General features: G+C 41.1%; 1 protein-coding gene across 1 annotated transcript in view; it reads left to right on the top strand.

Moving 5' to 3' along the window:
* Positions 1-19,490, top strand: part of kitlga (kit ligand a) — a 32,548-nt gene extending 13,058 nt beyond the window's left edge. Inside the window, exons 2-10 of the mRNA XM_030096927.1 lie at positions 8,295-8,405; positions 8,971-9,027; positions 9,123-9,275; positions 9,367-9,547; positions 12,161-12,214; positions 13,025-13,122; positions 13,338-13,447; positions 14,271-14,335; positions 14,893-19,490. Coding sequence (XP_029952787.1) covers positions 8,295-8,405; positions 8,971-9,027; positions 9,123-9,275; positions 9,367-9,547; positions 12,161-12,214; positions 13,025-13,122; positions 13,338-13,447; positions 14,271-14,301 — 795 coding nt within the window. The 3' untranslated portion in view covers positions 14,302-14,335; positions 14,893-19,490. The remainder of the gene's footprint in view (positions 1-8,294; positions 8,406-8,970; positions 9,028-9,122; positions 9,276-9,366; positions 9,548-12,160; positions 12,215-13,024; positions 13,123-13,337; positions 13,448-14,270; positions 14,336-14,892) is intronic.
* The last annotated feature ends 794 nt before the right edge of the window (positions 19,491-20,284 follow it).

Consider the following 20,284-nt stretch of genomic DNA (forward strand, 5'->3'; position numbering starts at 1 on the left):
CGTCGCATTAGCAAAAGTGGATAATTTCTTCCATTTCCAAAACTAGGCGGCTTATTTTCGGCATGTGAAGCCTCTCATCTCCTCTCAAGCAGCTTTACCTTCAGTCGTGGTCGAGCCGTCAAAGTGTTGTGGAAAGGTTGGAAGGACTCGGTGCTGAAACACGGAGACCTCATTGTTTGTTGATATCTTTGGCGTAATCATATGTTGGAAGTCCATAAGCATTTTTTTTGGAACGAGATCCACTTCTCATTAGTGGTATTATTGCCTTTCCAGCAATTATCTTGACTAAAAAGACATTTCATGATAAGATAAGCTCAGAATAGTTTTGGTATGCATAACATTTCACATGGGTGGGAAATGGACACGTTGTTTATTTTTACAGAAACACATCAACTCTCACAACACTTTCCCTGTGTTCTCCGCTCTTTGAAGACAGTCTTGCTTGCTGCAGTGAAGCCAAACTGACGATAGAGCACCTCAAAGACCATTTGGAGAGTGTTGTTTTGAAGTATTGTGCAGCTACTGATCACTTGGTCAACTTTTATCTTCTTCTTCTTCCTTCCGTGTGAAGCTTAGTCAAGCCATCACTGAAAAATAATCCTTGAAACCACCGTTAAATGAATGTAAATGTTGTCGTAGCCGCGTGACCTTGTGACTACAGGGGCTCTGATGGCTTATTTGATTTTCCTGCAACCCTATGCATGGTGGCTAAATATTTTCCCATGGTTTTGTGTGTTTCTTTTATGCGAACACACCCTGCCCATTACAAGCGTGTTTGTACTTTCATCTCCTCTAACAAAATAGAAATGATGATCAGAGGACTGCTTTAGGGAAACACTGTTGAAATCCCACGAGACATTTTTTGCCATTGCGAGCTTTGGCATGATGAATGTGACACATTTCAAAAGCAAGAACAATTCGGAGAGATCTAACCAGTGCGAGACTAAAGAGAAACGATAGGCCCAGCATGAAACATGCTTGGGTTGTGGGATTTTTAACACTAAACATTCGATTCTGGAACAATTTATCCTCCTTCTCCACTACTGATGTTGTTATGTCTTTTCTTGTTTTGGACAAACATGCTACAAAATCATTTACTTGGAGCACAAAACACAAAAATGTGTGTGTTAAATATGCTCTTTATCTTTATCAAAGCTTTGGCATTAACAATCAACAGATGGTTGGAATAAAACTCCCCATCTATAAGAACTTATTCCCTCACTGTCTGTCAGCTTCCTTAAAGTAATCCTACTCTTCACATTGATATGCACACAGATCAGCCAAGTCTTTATCCCTGACTCATTGTGACATGAACTCCTCTTGTCCTGGTGTCTGCTGCCAACATTTTATCCACTTCATCAGAATATTGACGTTGTCTGGTGCAACGCAGCTCTTGTGTATCTTGCCATTGCTTCCCTGATTGCATTTGATCGCATTTAACTGACCCATGGCGATTCTGACTTGAAATAAGAATCAATAACAGGGTTGCAAATAATTATCGTAGTTAGGATCATCAAACACTCTGATTTGCTTGCAAATGAAATGATTTGTGTGGTTTTGAATATGGTGACTTCTGTTGATCCAAAGCCAACATGGAAGACTGTCATTTATTACGATCAAACAGTCTAAGAATCTGGGAAGAGATTCAAATTAAAGTACCTGCAATTAGTATTTTTGCTTAACTCACTTGTAGATTAAGTAGCTGTTGAGCTGACTGAATGTTGGATCAATGAACTAGTTGCATTACAGTCTGGGGCTATGGCATTTTGAGCTGCAAGGGCAGATATAGGGCTGCTGCAGTCTCTACAAAAATGAAATGCTGTGATTTTAAGAAGCACGCCACGGTGCGTGGTCGTCCACCATCACCACCGCACCACCATGACCCGAAGTCTCCACTTTTCACAAGGAATGGGTGTTTTACGGGGCGGCTCTGAGGCTCAGGTGTAGAAATGAAGCTGATACAGTATTGGAAGTTTAGAGGCGTTTACTAAGATCGTGAGGCTGGTTGAGCTGCTGTGGTTTTCTGATGGTGAAGCCGTTGACAGTTGGCTCCGCCTCCATCATCTGATGTTGGAGTAGTCTGGTCCGGTGACGAGTGGCGTCACCAGCCAGGTTCTACAGGGTGACGGACAGATGGACACACTCCACTGCAGGTGAAATTCATCAGCTGACGACCACCGAGCCAGCGCAACACACCTCGACACACTCGACACGTCCACTTGAGGAACGGAGCAGGGAGGGGGGGGGGGGAGGAAGGAGAAATGGAGCAGTACTGAACCAATATGGCAGATGAGGTGGAGGACGTAATTTGATAAGTAGACAGTTAAACCACCCCGCTTTAATTTTTTTTTTCTTAATAATAATACCGCATCCCCGTGCTGTTGAGCCACCTTGACTTTCCACACAGGGGAGTTCTAGCTTTAACAGCCCGAGACAGACACTGGAGTCCAACCGCAACAGCTTACACAGATGAGTGTCAGACTCACCAAAGTTTTGGATGGAAGTGCTCAAAGAGCAGACGCTCATGTTTTTTGTGTTAAATTCACAGTGGTGGGTCTGGTATTAAACCCCAGCTGATCGATCATTAAGTAGACAAACACTGACTAAAGAATAGACCCACAAATCCACTTGGGCGATTCGGTTTGTCTTTCATCTGACAGAAAAATGGACCAAATTCTCAGAACAGATGCCTGCTTGGAGCAAAGAAACAATTATCCATTTGGTGGGAATCCAGATGTGGGAATCCAGCCATTAAACAATAATTCTTTCTTTTTCCGAGAACAGTCATCGACACATTACTTAATTAATAAAACCTTGATGAACGATCACTCTAAACACTTGCAAAATGTATGAGGTGTGTTTTTGGAAGCCCTCATATAACGCCTCAGAATATTTCCTTTGATCTCTGAGTAGGCTGAGCAGTCCAGTCCAACCCGCCGTCGTCGTAATTGAATAAGTGATTTTCTGCTTCCAAAAAAAAGAGAGAAAAAAAACAGCTTCTGAAAAAGCCATTTCAGAATTTGTCAACACTCGGTTGAAAGCTAATAGTGCTGAAGGAGCTGCGAAGCCTAAAGTTTAGATCTTACCGAAGCCCGGCCTTGTTTCATGGGTCATAAAGCTGCCTCAGGGAATCGCCGTCATCATTTGTACGTCATATCTTGCTGAATGTACTGCTTTATGTACCCTGCTGGATTTTTTCCCCCCACTTGCACAAAAAGCTGCTGAAGTGAGAACGTGAAGCAGCTATCATCTTAGCTGGACCAGTCCCGGCAGTTCGAAGTGACTGCCTGGATGCATGAAATGTTTTTCACATTTCCAAAAACCAGATGAGCAGATAAACGCCTGATGACCTGAGAACAGACCGGGTTCACGCTGAACTGTGGCTTCACTTAACGTGAGGAGTGGCAACGCTGAACCTCTGGCTCAGGCCACAGGCGTTCCAGGTAGCGGCAGCGTTTGAAGATGACAGGTGACTGCGCGGGACTCTGTCCAAACAACGCTGACGTTCATTCATCATTGATTTTCGTCACTGATGTAATGTTTTGTTTGGTTTTTTTTTGTTTTTTTCTGCCCGCTGGCCTGGAGGCAACTGTTTGATTTGCTGTCTGGGATTTGTTTGACATGAAGGCTTTAGCACGTTTCCCCCATCTAAAATGTTCCTTCTAAGCACACAACAGAAAAATAAAATGAGCTAATATGGGTCGAGTTCCCTCTCTGGTAAACACGGTTGGGCGTTTTGTTGGAACTGGAAGAGGAATCTCAAACAGTGAATAAATAGAAAAACCTGCATGTTTTTACTGCTGCCGTAAGTCCTTGGATTGAAAACAGTCACACAAAGGAGAAATAAACATGAGATCATTTTGTTTGCAAACATATTGAAGCATTTAGACCAAACTTAATAGAAGTGGGCATTACACCGGTCCACGCCATACAGAGACTACAAATGCTTATATTACTTTCCAAAACCTTTGTAATCAACACTATTGTAGCCATTTCTAATGTGTATATTTTTACTTCATTGTATTATTTGATGCTAACAGTAAGTTAAACACAGAAAAATGGCAAAGTTGGAGTAGATTCCAAGAGCACAACTGTGAATCTTCAATCTTGTTTATGTGATAGCATGAAAGCTTAAGAAATCTCAAGTGATGAACTTGCTCATGACATTTTCCATAGTATTACCTGTAAAAATTCAGCTTTTGCTCAACACAAATCAACAATTCATCAACAAAACTGTTCAATCTGCATGAATTAAACACAAACGGTGCTTTTCCTACCATGTTAGCAGGATTTGCCTCATAAAAGTAGATAACAAGCAGCACAAAAATGGTGATTCATAGATTTCACACATTTGTGACATTTCCCCCTGCGCTGACATCTGGTATTTATAGTTCAATTACACTCATCTGCCCTTTACATGGTGCCGTTTCCGTCGGGGCTTTCCTGCTGTTGATGGATCATTGTTCCTCTCTCTTCCTGTTGTGGCTCAGTTTGACAAACCTTTTCACAAACAGGAGGACCGTGGGCGGTGGAGTCTGTCTTAAAGATTGTTGTGTTCGTGGATCTGAACCGCCGCTGTTCTGGCAGGGAAAACATGAATGGTATCAACACGAGTGCATGTAACTGTGACTGGGAGAAGAGGCTTGTTCAGAAAGAGAAAGCATGGTCTTTAAATCCTTAAGTAAACCATTATTCGCAATCCTGTTTTACTGGTGGAAGTACCCGAAGATTAGACATGGCTCATCTCACCGTGATCTCTTTATCCCTCATCACTGTCAAACGCTTGAAAGCCCGATTCAGCAACATGCCACTTAAATTTTTTGCTTTCAAAGTTAGAGGATTGTTTTTGGGGCTTTGCTGTGGCTGCTACTAATCGACATTTGGAAAAAAAAATTGATTTATTAAAAAAAAAGCTGGTCAGTGCGGAGTGGGGATGGATTTCAAAGGCAACCATCTGCTCATAAGCCAGGTAGTCTTAGTGAATGATGTTTACAAGATGCGCACTTTTTAATTAAAAGACGTGTGCGAGTGCAATGAATCATTATTTCAGTATTAATTTCTTCACAAAACCAATCTGTGATATTTCTTTTTATCAGTGTTATGAATGTATATTTTCTAGCTCTGTTTTTCTGCTATACTCTTACAAATAACATGCCAGTAATGATACAAGGAGAACAACTTGCAGAGTTACTTTCAGTGGCCCAAAGAGGTGGTTTTTAAGCTTCATTGTGATTGTAAATAATATATAGTTTCAGCTCTGTTCAGCTCCATTTCAAACCTTTTGAGCGATATCAGATAAACATATGCTAACAATAGTATTTCTGATAAATGTAAACCGTTATGCAGATGATGGTAATGTCTTTGTGCCATCTGCCAGATAACATTGCTTTTTCCATGTCAATCGGGATGAAAAGTTGCAAATTTTTCACATATTTTTGGAAATTAATTGCATTTATTCACATTTTTCTCAACTAGAATTTAGGTTTTTCCACAGAATGAATGCAATGCAATTTTGCAATATGTGTGTTGATTTGACAATAAATCTGCAACATATTTTGCAGCCCTGGTACTTTCACTATGTTAGCTTACATCTACTGTTAATTGTGGTATAAAATTATGTTCTGAATTGCATTTACTTGCAATTAAGCCTGTTGGCCTCAGGTCAGCATGTTTTTGCTCCACTGCTTCAGTAGCGGGGATCTGTTGACTGTTTGGCGGTGTCCGATGCTGAATGGCATCATTAAAGGATTCAGCTGGTGTGAATACACTGGGACCTGTATTTAGTGCTATTCTGAATTGAAAACAACAGGTTTTCACTGAATTTGTTGCATAAAATTCTCTATCTGAGGATTTTTCAAGCTTGACTCATTTGTCAAAAAAAAAGTTTTGTTTTCAAACGGATCACTAAAAAAAATTGAATACTACTGTTTACATAGAGTGCTGGTGACTTAAACACTTCAACAGTTATCGATTCTTTATCGTGATTGCATCTCCTGTTTAATAGAATAGGACATTGCATCCAATATGAGTACAATATTTGACAGTTTTTGATGATTTCAGCGCATGTCACAACATCAGCATTCAACACAACAGAAAGTCTTGGGCGCTGTTGGCTGCACCTGGAGACAGTCTGGGTAAAAAAAAAGTTGCTTATCCTTCCAATCAAAATGGAGGGAAGTTGATGTTGTGTCTACCCGGAGCAACGTTTGTCTCAGATGAAAGGAGCCTCTGTTCAATATGACACTGGTCACTGTGGGACTCGTAATGATTTTACAACATTCATGCTCAAGGAACCGATTCCAAGAAGAACTCTTGACTTTCCATTAAAAAACTTTCAGAAACATGGTGGGAACCAGGGCTGGGCAAAATAAGTTTTTTCTTTAAAAGCTCAGTCTGATTGTTTATCCAATTACATAAATGAATGCCTCCTTTTCAGGCATTAGTTATAGCCGTCGTGCTGGAGTGATTCCCATGAATCTCCATTTTACAGTCTTCAAATTACAGGACCACTTGTGGACGAATGATTCTGTGATTTCTTTGGTTCTCAGAAGTCACTGGCGCTGCCACTGCTGCACTCGAACACCATTATTTTTGTTTTGCTCAGACAGTCTTTATGTAATCAATGACGTCACCGCGTCGCCCTGGCCCGAGCGGAAACCGACCGTTTTCCCGCTGTGAATTTTTGCGATGACTTGTCAGCGACAACGGTTCATATTTTGGTTGCACTTGAACAATTATTTTAGCTATCTGCCTCAAAAAGTCGCCCAGCTCTTCTGATTGACGCTCGTATGGATGGAAGAGTTTGATGGGGAACCCTTTGCTACAGCAAGAGATCACAGATGCAAAGAGGTGTTGGAAAACCTTTAACATCTCTCTACTCTGACTAGAAAATCCCTGAACTGCCGTCTTCATTTGATCTCCCGACTTGGATCCATAAAGGTCATATACCGGACCAGCTGCAGGAGTTCTGGACCAGTGTGACCTGGATTCCTGGTTCCAGAGCCAAACATTTATTGAGCCATTCACAGCTCTGGTTTGACACTGTGCGTCCTTGTAAAAAAGCTTTTGATGTGTCTTCAACAGAAACAGCGACCATGTCAACGCAGCGCTCGCCGCAGCAGGTTTTATTACCACCATGCTGTTAAGCAGCTATAAAATTACTGCACTTTTTTGGTCTTTGCCGCCGTGTGTAGCAGTAAAGCGAGCAATGTGCAGACTGTAAACGTGTTCCCTGACTGAAGGAGTGTGTCCAGCACTGTGTACTATTTGGGCTGTGGCAGTGGGCTGGTTTCAGAGTCAGGAGGGGCAGTTTGCAGGCCAGCGCTCATGTTTGATATCCAGTCTGAGTCGGCGCGTTTGAGGATTTGACTCATTGCTACTTCAAAGCAACCGAACAACAACTTTCACCTCAAGCCAGCTATTGTTGCCGTTTTATGGATGGTTATTAAGATGGTTGAGTTAACACGGGCAAATCTACAATACACACAAGGGTGTTGCTTATTTTTACTGCAGCAAACCAACATGGCATCAATCCCTGTTGTTCATTTTATTACCTGTCATATCTGGGGGATTTGCAGACCAAATCTAACTTTACTAGCATACTGAATGATACAGTCCTGTATATGATCTCCAGCCTATTGCAGGGACAGAGCTCCTGTGAAAACAATTGTTTTCTTGCGTCGTCACTGATGTCCAAAATCATTTGAGATGCAGCATTGTTTTTAGACCTCTGTTATTTTATGTGAAAACAGCGTCCCGATATTGAAGTGCCCTTTCATGAAACTGACGTACTGACGGTTTCTCAGTTTTTCCAGTCGATGTGAGTATATCAGTCCCAGACAGGAGCCACTCTGTTGCCAACAAGTGATTAAAGGAAAAAATAAGTTGCTGGCCTGTTGCTGATCACTATGTCACTGCTGACATTTGACTGGTTCAATCAAGTGTATTGATTATTGAATCAAACTTCTTCCTTCTTCATCTTTTTTTAAACTTATTCTTTTTACTGCAATCCATTAAGCATGATTTTGCAGAAAAATGGAAAAAGAGCAAACTCTAAGGATTGAAAACTATTTAGTAGAGATTTCCAAATTCTATTGAAACATGATGAGGTTGCTCATGTAAAGTCCCTCAAGGAATCTTGGCTGGTTTTCTTACAAAATATGCTCTCTGTGCACCATTCTGTATTCTGTGGAAGTGATATATTGCAAGCATATTCTCAGCCATGAAAAAAAAAAACAACTCGGTGACCAGTTAAAAAACATGACTAACTGACATTCTTACTTTTTGTCTTTCAGAGTTGGATACACGTCTGTGTCCGTTTCCTGCTGTTGATCATACTTACGATAAGTTCATATTCAGCTAAAGTCAGCCCCGTGACCGATGACATCTCCAAACTCTTCACTCTGGTAAGAACAATGCTGCACTGTCATTCCAGCTGAAAATATTAACCTCATTTTAATTAAACAGGGTATCATATATGAATTGGATTATAGATAAACCACAATATGGGAGGAGGAGACTTTCGGCAGAACCAGACTCAGAGGAGGAGACTGTATGTGGTTCTGGTCGGGGTCAGGGGTTAATAAAGGGAACAACAGATTGTGGGCGTTCAGACTCTGGTTTTTGTAGCGAAGGGGATGTGACTCTATCTCTGTCTTTGACTGAAACAGAAATGATGACGTCAAAGCATTTAAACTGAGAAACTCCTTCAGAATTCAATGTCAGTGATTCATTGTTTGTAACCAACTTTGCTGACCAAATTCGGAACCCGAACTGAAATGTGATTTTTTTTTTTTTTTTTTTTTTTAATCCATTTCATCTTCAAATAAATATTAAAAATATCCCACTGAAGCTTGTTTGATATCAGATGAACACGCGATTCACTGGCATCACATGTCGGATCGTTCAGTCCTTGTATTTCAGATAAAATAAAGTTCATTCATTGTGATTCATGATTGTGTCTCATTACAGAAACACAATATTCCCAAAGATTACAAAATTCCTGTGCACTACGTTCCAAAACAAGAGGTAAGAGAATGGTGTGGACTTTGTGAGCTGATAAATGCGAATGATCAAATCTGTGTGTGATCTGCAACCCTTTAACTTATCTCTCTTTTCCTTAGGGCGGGATGTGTTGGGTGAAATTAAACGTCTTCTCCTTGGAGTCGAGCTTACACGATTTAGCGCATAAGTTTGGAAACATATCGTCCAACAGAAACGACATTAGTGTAATCATTGTAATACTCCAAGACCTGCGGTTCAAATTGGGTCCTGTGGTAAGTTCACTGTTGCTGAAAAGACACTTTGAAATCTTGTTAATGGAGAGTTTCATGTCACCATTTTCTTTTCTTTTTTTTTTGTTTACAGGATCTGCTCATGTATGAATTTGAGTGCCACTACAGGGAAGAGCGGTGGCAGCCCGAGCGATACTTTGACTTTCTGAAAGAATACCTTATAGCTGCGAAGAATGAAGGAGATTCATACGACTGTCATCCTCCTCCCTGTCCCGTCACGCCACTCGATGCATCAACGCAAACTTTTACAGAAGGTGAATATTTGCTGTCAAGACTTGAATCCGTGTTTCAGTTGTTAGAGCGGGTCGGTTGTAGGTTCAATCCGCACATTTCACCTTATCTGTATGTCAAAGTGTCCTTGAGCAAGACACTGAGAAAATCTCAGTTAAGGATTTGGAATGAAACCAATTGAATTATTAAACGGGTTTCCTGTGTTGATTGGAAATTCACGCATTGTGCGGTCAAATTCCCGTCAGCGTAATGATCGCGGCACGCTGCTTCAAGGCCAGAATCGCTTTGGTTTTGTTTGTGTCATTTTCTCGGGCTGCTTCTCATAACCCAAGGCAGAGCCGGTCTGAACTAACATTAGCATCCAGCTGGGCAGTAATTGAAGTCTCTGTTTTAAGTGAAACTCTATGGTTTTGAACCCAGTGTGTTTGGGTTTTGGACTGACGATCAAACAGATCTGTACAGTTCACCGACATGTGCTTAAAGGAACTGCTTTTTTTTCTCTTTCTCTCTCTCTCTCTCTCTCTCTCTCTCTCTCTCTCTCTCTCTCTCTCTCTCTCTCTCTCTCTCTCTCTCTCTCCTTTAAAAAAGACATTTTTCTTTAATTTTCTAACAGCTGCATCTCATGCTTCATGACTGGGTTAAGGTGCAAAGCTGTGGCTGATTGCAGCGTGTTTGTCGCTGCTGCAGCGGAGGGCACATGAGTTCGCGAGATTTTTTTCCACTGCCAACAAATTTAAATGCAGTGTGGTTCGTTTTGTGGGACTCCCAACGTGTCAGTTAATTTAAACATCCATGCTTATTGTTGGTTGAAGCCGTTCCAAAGTATATAATCAACTGCATCTGAATCTGTTGCTGTTTCTTTCTTCTCATAATGTAGTTGACAGTTGTGACTTGCGTTGAAGCCATCTGGTGTGTTGTGTTGTGTTGTGTTGTGCTGGACACTGAACCACACTGCAGTAAAACAACAGGCCAAAGATCTGCGGGTCACTATGGTGTTCTCTTGCCTGAGCTGATGTTGTGGAGGTTTTCTAGCCAGCAAGCCAGGCCACCAGTTGGTGCTGTTGGTTGTTTCTGTAATGAGACTACACACACACACACACACACACACACAAATGCTGCAACAAATAAAATGCCGTAAACGTTGACGGCAAGTGCACAGACATTTGTGTGGACAGATGTTGAAGTTGGATTGCTTTTCTGGATGACTTAACTTCAAAATTACCAAGCAAAAAACAGTTCAGCGAGTGGTATTTCTGAAAACGTTTGAGGTGAGAAATAAGCTGTGCGGTTTTTGAATCTCTCCATTTTACCAATGAGCGGGATGTGAGAACTTGATGGATCTTGTGGACGAGTACCATCAATCTTTTCCGCGTGGCTAGCAATTATCTGCCTGAATAAAATTAAAGAACATCCTTCTGTGTCAAAAAAGACTTGCATAACTGGTCCAACTCGATGTCTGTGCAGATTTTCTAACAACTGGGTCATTTTCAAAAGTGTCAACTTCCTGTCTGAGTAATTTACAGTTGTGAGCACCTGCCAGGGGTCAACGTTTAAATCGACAGTCGGAGCTACATCACACAGGCTCTGTTTTCCATCAGAACGTCTTGTAAGTCTCGTATCATATCAGGTTCTTTCAGGTCAGGTCAAAATGAATTTATCAGCCATGATCCTGTCAGCAGATGGATAAGGTTGCCGGACCACATGTTCTCTATATATATTGTGAGCGATTTTCACATTGTAAGTGCAACAGTTTCAGCGTCTGCTACCCGCTAATAAACATATTTTCATTAAAGATTCAGAGTAACAATAATGGTTTCTGGTGAGAAGTAGAGCTGCTAATTTGTGGGATTTTTTTTTTTTTTTTTTTTTTGCAAAGAACTACTATAAAAACTTTCTCACTCTGTTCAGGCTGGAGGATATGAAATCTTTGATGTGGAACGTTTGAAACAAACTCAACAAATTTGTTTCTTGCAAAATACCGCTGGAGACGATGCTTTTGGTTTAAGAGCAGCTCTTTAAGTGTTTTATTAGAGTGCACATTAGCAGCGGTCGATGATGTAGGTCACATATTTTCTGAAAGCAGCAGCATTCCAGTCCAAAGCTGGCCTCTGGTAGTGAAGCCGCCGCCACCGCTGCCGCCGCCCCCCTCTCCGGTAGCCATTGTGAGCGGGCTCTATTCGGGGCAGATCTCCTGTGGCCGCTTGGAGAAGCTTTTAATCCGGCGACCATTATGTCTTCACAAGAACTTTGTGAGATAAAACCTCAAAACGGTCTCAGTGCTTCGACGGCCCATTGAGAGGCGGCTGAGTCACAGGGACCGGGGAGAGGAGACGTCCCAAGGTAGCGCATGTGAAAGGGTAGGGGAGAAAAAAAGGGCCGAAACCCAATTGTGTACGTGTTGATTACAGAGCAATCTTCCAATCTTCCCAAGCGCTCGGCTTTTCTTCTCCAGAGTGGTCGGATCAGGTCTTTTTTTTTTTCTTTTTGGGTGTTGTGTGAGGGGAATCTAGAAAAGGTGACGCTAAGGTGACTTTATAGCACCCGACAATGACGTGTTCCCATCGTCCGATGGTGACTGTCTTCCCTCGCCACACTGTCTAACTCCACAACCTTTGTTTGTCCTCCGTCGCCCTCAGCGCCACCCACTCCCAGGAGTGAAGACCGAGAGTGTCCAACTGGCTGCACAGCGCGTAAGTCTGACTCTTCTGAACTTATTTAGGGAAAAAATAAAAAAATAATCATTCCTGTTAAACCAGCCCAGCTGGAATGTAACCAGCCTTCGGCAGACAGCAGAAGGTGTTAATGACGGCCTTAAGGGAAAATTTCACCACATTTCTTTTATCCCAGTCCTGACATTGGATGGCGTTTTCCGTCTGTGTGCTTCTTTAAACTCTCACCACGATTTGCCTCTTAACACTTGAACTATGCAAGGCAAATATTTGCAAACTCGTCGTAGCAGGGCATTAACGCTCCAGCAAGAAACAACTTGCTCGTTAATTGTTACGTGTGTGTTTTTGTGTACAGGTGGCAAGTGAGCACTTATCTGAAATGCCCTCTGGCTCACACAAGCTTTACCTTAGCTGTCATTTATACCCATAATCATGCAGGAATGAAAGGACACCCAACACAAATGAATAGCTATTTTTCTTTTTAGTTGTATCAAAAAGAAAATGGATTCTCCATTGTTGCTTTTTTTTTTGTCAATGCATGTGTGACTAATTCTCCACCTTCACACTTATTCATCTATTTCCTTAAAAACACCTGTTTTTGTATTTTTCTTGATGATTATGGAAATTGTTTCAGTGATCTAATAATCGTCCGTCACTCCGATGTTGATTTACTTGTCATACTAGTTTTACAAGAGCCTGTAATCTGTGTGCAGATTACGAATTTATTGCCGTTTTGAATCAGAGAATTCAAAAGAAACGTGTGGCTGGAGGGATAATCAGCATGTCTCGAATTGCGTCCTTAACGCGTTTCTGAACGGTGTGTTGTTACAGGTCAAGAACCGAGACTCCTGCCTGAGGTGGTGGAGCGAAGCCTTCTCTCCTTACTCTTCATTCCACTGTTAGCCCTGGCATTCCTGCTCGTGTGGAAGGTGAGTTGACCTTCAACCCTTTGATGGGAGCAGAAGTCGCTCAGATGCCCCACCGATACGGCTCTCTGGCGGCGTCCTCTCTCTTTTCAGGCAGTGCTGTCCTCCCCTTTGAATTTACAGCGGCTAGCAGCGGCCTTTCAGCTGCCCTCGGATTGTTTTGTAAGACTGCACTTTGACCTCCAGGTATCATCATGTGAGCTGTTTGTCCCACGCAGGTCAGATCACGGAGGCACGGGGATGATCTTGAAGAGAATCCCGGAGAAAGTGGAGTCTTCACAGGAACAGAAGGGACTGCACCTCCACTAGATGCTGAGATATCAGAAAAGTAGGCTGCTTTTCTCTGACTGTACAGAAAAATAACTTGGTATTCAGACGTTTGAACGTTTCTCCGAAGACGTTGCAACATTGCATCTGAGAAGGGACACAAGAAGTAACTAAAATCAGTTATTCCAATAGGCTGAACATGGAGAAATGCCTCTGAATGATGAATGTGGTGCTTGATATTTTTATGAGGTGAAACCATCACACAGGGATGTTTTGGGAATTGCAGCGCTGCAGTCTGTTTTGAAACCTCCTAATTTCTCGGGGATCAAATGGCTGCACAGATACTTTATTTTCTCCTCAGTTTACCTCAACTTTGTGCTACTGAAAGACTGTTTTCATGCGAACGTGACCTCTATGCTGACTTAGTATAAAAGTTTCCGGAAAAGTTTCAATCTCTGCCGGAATAGAAACTTCTGACTCGGCCAAAGCTTAATGTTGCTTTATGCTCGTGTGTACTGAGCAAGTTGCCAAGCAAAATATCAGGCACAGGCATGTGATTGTTACTGACTGATGCCCGGGTTAATCACTCTTTACAGATCAACCAGAACTCTTTACAAGAGGAGAGATGGGAGAAATGAGAGAAGTGATCCATCTCTGTCAGTAGCAGCAGTCTATTCTCTCCAGAGGGGGAAAAAAAGAAACAAATATCTGCATGCTCGGATTGTTCAAATACTTTGAAATTGGCTTTGGCATCACCTAAAATGATCCAACTCGTTCTGGAATGTGGGGCTTTGCTCTTTGAAGGTTGTTTCTGCAGGATAATGTGGCCTAATGTTTTGTTTTTTGTTTTTTTTTTTGTATGTGTGTGGTGTGTTTCATTACAGAAACATGCTGAACGTCATTGAAACGGTGTAATGCTTCTACCCATCGATGTTCTTCAGTTAATTTGGTAAGATGTGGAGATGTTAAATGCAACACCGTCACGAGAGAAGTGGGGCATGCAACAGTACATGCACTCACCGATGTACAGATCATTTAAAGTCAGTCAGAAAAAAAAAACAATTCTTAGTCCCTGTAAGGGTTTTGATCATCAAGCGTCACATTTCAATTGATCGGGGTGGGTTTGTCAAGCATTAAGGAAAGTGACAGCTTGAGTTCAGACAGGAAGTCAGGACAGCCTCACAAACTATTTCTGTGACAAAAAGTCAGTCTAAAATGAAATTCAAGAAAGACTTGACATTTATTACAGTGAAGGAAGAAAAAAAATCAAGAAACATGCTGGAGAACCTTGAGTGTTCTGTGCTACTTGCTATTGACCAGATTGCTGATTTACTTGCTGATTCACATAAAGATGCAGGATGCAAATCATCAGGGTTTTCTTTACAATTTGCCTGGTAGTTTGGTTAGCCGGATTTGAGCCTCTTTTGGGCCTTTTTTTGGCACGCAGTCCTTATGTTTGCCACTCCTAAGCTAAACCCTCTCTTCTTGACTCCCTCTCTCTTCCAGGACTCTACCCCTCTCTTCTGCTGGTGTCCAAAGGTGGAAAACAAACCCAAAGCTGAATTCCTGACGCGAGGCGAAAGGCCTGTTTTCGACAGCTCTCCAGATTCATGACGGCATGATGACAAATTGCAAAGACCATGTTTCTCCTGGCAAAATCCTGCCAGATCACGTGTGGACAAGCTTGCCTTTCTTCTAAGCTGTATTAACCCCATGATTTTGGAAAGAAAGCAAAAGGATTTTGAGAATTTAACTGAGAGACGCCGCCCTCTGTCCCCTCTTCATATCCCCCCCCCCCCCCCCCCCCCCCCAACTTTGGATTTTCTGGCCCCTTCCGAAAACCTGCTGCATTGTCAACTTTTTTGGGGAAGACTTTGCCTCTCTTCAGTCTGCCTGCATTCGTTCCGGTCTTTCCCCATTTGTCTGTCACGGATAGAGAATGACTGATGCTGGTGATCTTCCTTGTGTGAACTGAGGCGTGAATTACTACCTCCGGTGACCCTCATGCTTATCACATCCTCAACGAGCCCCACAGCCTCCCTCCGGTGCGGGATCCCCCAAAGAATAACAAGCGTTGAACTTCCGCGGTGGAGTCGCGTGGTCTTGTTGGTTCTCATACCCACAGGAGGGTATGGTGGGTTTATTTATTTGGCGGCGGCACCCGGCTGCCGCTGTTCACACCACTGAGATGTTTCAAGCAATCATTTACGAGCACCTTGTACTAATGGGTCACATATAAAGAACAGTCTGTATACTAATGCATAAACTCTCCGAAACGTATTCTTGAACAAGTGAAAACTTCCTTGTAGGTTATTATTGTGGATATTTACGATATGATGTGGGTGATGTAGAATGGGTGAAGTGCTTACATGGAGACAAAAAATATTTGTATACAAAAAATATGCTGCTTTGACTAACTTTCCTGTAGAATATTGAAATCTGCGATGACATTCTCCCAGCAAGCATCAGGGATGACTACTGTGGGTCCAGAATGATTTTGTTTGTTTTATTCTTTTTGTTTTATAAGGTGAATATAGTTGTCAGGTACATAAAAGAAAATAACGGACCTCCCGTAGAGAACGTTAGTCGGACAATGCCTTTCTTTTTTTTTTTTTTTAATTTGTCTCCGCTTTATGCTTCTGAGGTCCAAACTGTTACATTGGAGATTTCTTTTGTTGGCCAAGAAGAAGAAAAAAAAAATTGCAAAATTCTGACACTGTCTAAGACGTAACACAACTGTATGATCCAATTTTACAAATATATATCATCTTATATATTTTTTTGTTTGTCTGTTTTCGACTGTTCTTTCATTGATCCAATCAAACCCACCCAGCTTAGACTGTGTTCACTCTGACTTTGCCCCCCCCCCCCAGTATCAGCAGCTTTCTGGTATAATAAAAATCTAATTATCGACAACCTGACGGAGGCCACTCGCACATTTATAAATACTTAGAAATACTCAAGGATGATATTTCTGTTCTGGTGTACCTTGGTTACTTTGATGGCCCCTCAATTTTAGTGTTTTTTTTTTTTTTTTTGCCTTAAAATTGGACTTTAACTAAAAAAAAAAAAAAAAAAAGGTGAGAAGCTTTAATTTCTTTCTTTTTTGCCCAGCTGATTGTTGGGGGTCCGCATGTGGTTAAGCTAAAAGCAACTACTGGAGCCCTGAGGCTCACTAATGTTTATTGGTCCTTACCTGCACTCTTTGCCAAGTTCTCTCCCAGATCTGATGAGTCTGGAGCTCAGTGGTACTCCGTCCCATTGGAGGCACATAGAAAAAAGCCAGTTTTAGTTAAATGTTTAAGATATCTTGTAAAAGTCCAACAAAGCAGTTCATCTCTATAAGTCATCAATCAAACGGTAAAACCACAGTTATGGCTTGTTTTGTAAAATGTGGAATGAAAACACTTATGTTGTGCAAATTGCCCAAAACCTTAATTTATTTTTAGAAGCACATTGACAACACACCCAGTGTTGAAAGAGAAATTTCTGCAACACAAAATTTGGACAGGGGCATGTTCATTATCGTGTTGCAGTAATAATATATCCAAGGTGTTTATGAGATAAAAGTTTGGAAGTGAAGTATTTTGGATGTTGGACTGCAGCCTTTTCCCCTGTTTATGGTTTGTTGTTTTCAGGTTTTTCCACTTTGCAAACATCCGGTCATAAAGCAGACAGACAGAATACTTTATCATACAATGTATGGACAACCAGAACGGGTAAAAACTTTTGGACTCCCACACCAAAAACCAATAACATGGGTGGTCCTGACCCTCTGTAGCTCCTCATCCATTATTTAACAGACATTTAAACATTTCAGAGTTCTTAAACCAAACGCAATCTTCAAAAAACATGTTCATAAAAATTTAATAGACAATTTATAACAAGGCACATAAAGTATTATTGGTGCTGGATCTTCAGATGATCATATTCATTTTAATCTTTTCTTCCTTCCAGTAATATTAATTAAATCCTCATCTTCAAGCCAGTCCCAGTTAACAACGCAAAAATGGCAATCCCTTAAATGATTATAAATCATTATAAAAACAAGCAGCTGACGGAGCAGTTGGGCTGAATATAATCATATATTGTTCACCTCATAATTGTATTGTTGAACCGTAACTTTATCCATTACAGACATTGCTCTTTTTGTGAATTACTGTTGTTTATTGGATTTTAAAATGTGGCATACATCATTTATAAAACACTCTTTCTGAGGTTTAAAAGAAAAATGAGCTTATTAAATCCACCACCTACAATTGAATCTTCTTATTAGGTTATACATAAAAAAATCATCATTTCTAACTTGATTTACTCATTGAGTGCAATGTTTTGTGAGTTTGCTTGCAATGCATTATACATACAGTAAGCCCTTTCAAGAGATGTTAAGGAAGCATGTCTGCTTCTTATTTCTGTAACTTTGTTCTTGTTTGCATGATTGTGTTAAACTGCATTCACAGACGGAAGTTTCCACAAGTGTTAATGCCCCCGTGCACTGATTTCGACCACACCTGTTTAATGCAGTGCTGCCCAAGGATGCTTCGACTTTCTGTTAATGTCATTTCAGCTCCATCTTTTTGTCTTTTTTTTTTTTTTTCTTTTTGAAACACATTTTAACACAGTGGTGAGCCAATCATATAGTATATACAGAATACATTTGATGCAATATTTTATTGCCCCTGTCCCAGCTTTTTGAAATGAGCAATTTTTCTTGGTCCAGATTTGACATACTTTCTTGGTACTAGCTTCAGGTAAATATAGATCTGAATTGCTTTTCACACCGTTGCATTCTTTCTTATGTAGTTCTTACTTTTACCCAAAGTCTCTGATTGCAGGCATCAGTGGGATTGCTATGATGTTAAGAGTGACAGGGCACGCTGGCTGTGACCCCGCCCATCTGGCGACTAGCTGAGAATAACACAAACGTCTGTTTGTCTTTCATATTTGTGGTCTTACGTTGTACTTTACCCATGTGTATGTGTGTGTGCGTGCGTGTGTGTGTGTGTGTGGGTGCCTTGTTTGATTAGCGAGACTGAGTCAAGTGTAAATGGCAAAAACCTCTGTTTATGTGTGATAGAAAGCGGCGTGATGATTGCCGGGTAGATTACAATATTCTCGTATATCCAAAATATACAACTCTAGGTCCATTTCCTTTTTAGATGGAAAAAAAAAATAAAAAATACCACAGCTATTTGGATTGACCTGTGCCCAGTTATAACTTGCAATCTAATCTTTTGGTAAAGTTGTATGTATTGGTATATCAAAACTGCCACAGCAAACTGGCGTGGTTGTGCGGTTTCTGTCCACGTTTCATATGTTGACCTGTAGGAAACACTTCAACTGGTAACTGCTTGTTTCCTGAGTACTTAGGATTGTATGTGAGGATGTTTTCTCAAAGGAGACAGTGGTGTATTGTGCAAAACTAAAACTGTATTTAAAAAAAAAAACTAAAAAAAATAAAGTATACCACATTGGTGTTCATATAGCTCAGATCAACTGTACCTCGGCATCAATAGCTGGGAGTCCTCGGTGAGGTAAAGTATTGTCTGTTATGTTGAACTGCAACATAATTTTATTGATTCCAAAATGCATTTTTAAAAGGATGTTGGTAATGGTGACGCGTTACCTGTGCCATGGCAGTTTAGACCCGAGTCTGTAGGGAAAACTGTGCCACGTTGGCGTCTTCGTCGTCGTCCGTGGTTACTGTACTTCTCCAACAGAGTTTGTGTTGTAGTGACGTACCGTTAATCTTTGGTGTTGGTCAAATTTCACAATTCAAAGATGCATTTTTGAACCACAATGGCGTGTACGCAATCTCTCTAGCAGTTTAGACCTGAGACTTTCTCTCCTCATCTAGATTGTGCTTCTCTACGTGACGACTATTATATGCAGTGCCCAGTATTCCGACAGACAAAAGGCTCGTGTAGCCACAAACTAACAAACAAGGTATAACTATGTCAAAAGTTTGCTTTTTATACATAGTCTATGAATATAATGAGCTGCAACAGGTCTAAGCTGTGAAATAAAACTATAAAAAATGCAAAAAAAAAAAAAAAAAGATTACATGGTCTCCCATTTTCCTGGTCGTGTGAGAGCTTCAAATATCCACAAGCAACTACGTGAGCAGTTTCATGCATTGCTCAGAAAGAACGACTGCCCTTAATTACTATTCCTGAGTGGGTTGTTATGTGTGGTCTGAGTGAGCGAGCAGTCCTGAACAGTGCATTCGGGCAAGAGTGGTCCAATCCATCCCGCTTCAGTGGCTGCATCCAATGGCTCTAGGCAGGAAATACATCTGGGTGCCAAAACTGCAAATGTAATTATTGCCCGGTTGGTATTCTGGGCAAAAACTCTACTGTATTCTGTATTTTTGTATAAATTTAAACAAACATATATAAAATATGAATAAAGTACATGTATCCAACTGTTGCTGGTTGCTTCTTGTGCATTATTGGGGTATTTTAGTTGGGAAATTTCCTCTCAAATGGAGCAATGAATCACACTCATGCTCAGTTTGCCTTAGGTGAAATAGCTCAGCAGCTTAGCTATGGAGGTGCTCGTAGATATGTAATTTCACGCAGGCCTCTGGGGAATGAGTGTGTGATGAGAGTAAAATATTTCAACATCTGCCACATTTTTTTTCAAAAACAATGGGGCACAGAATCGTCTGGAAGCTCTGGCTTACCACAAACATCTGATAAATGATACGATGACTGATTACTGTTCATTAAACAAACTTTCTGACTAAATGTTGATTTGTCGCTTCTGGCTTTATTTAGAAACCAAATACGCTCGACATGCTGACCTGTGTTTTGACTTTTCTATCGATGAGCGACAGAAAGGTTGTGAAAACGTTATTGTTCTTTGATATGTCATGATAAGTGTCTAATTGCGTTGC

The sequence above is a fragment of the Salarias fasciatus genome, chromosome 7 (assembly GCF_902148845.1).
Source record: "Salarias fasciatus chromosome 7, fSalaFa1.1, whole genome shotgun sequence".
NCBI classification, from domain to species: domain Eukaryota; kingdom Metazoa; phylum Chordata; class Actinopteri; order Blenniiformes; family Blenniidae; genus Salarias; species Salarias fasciatus.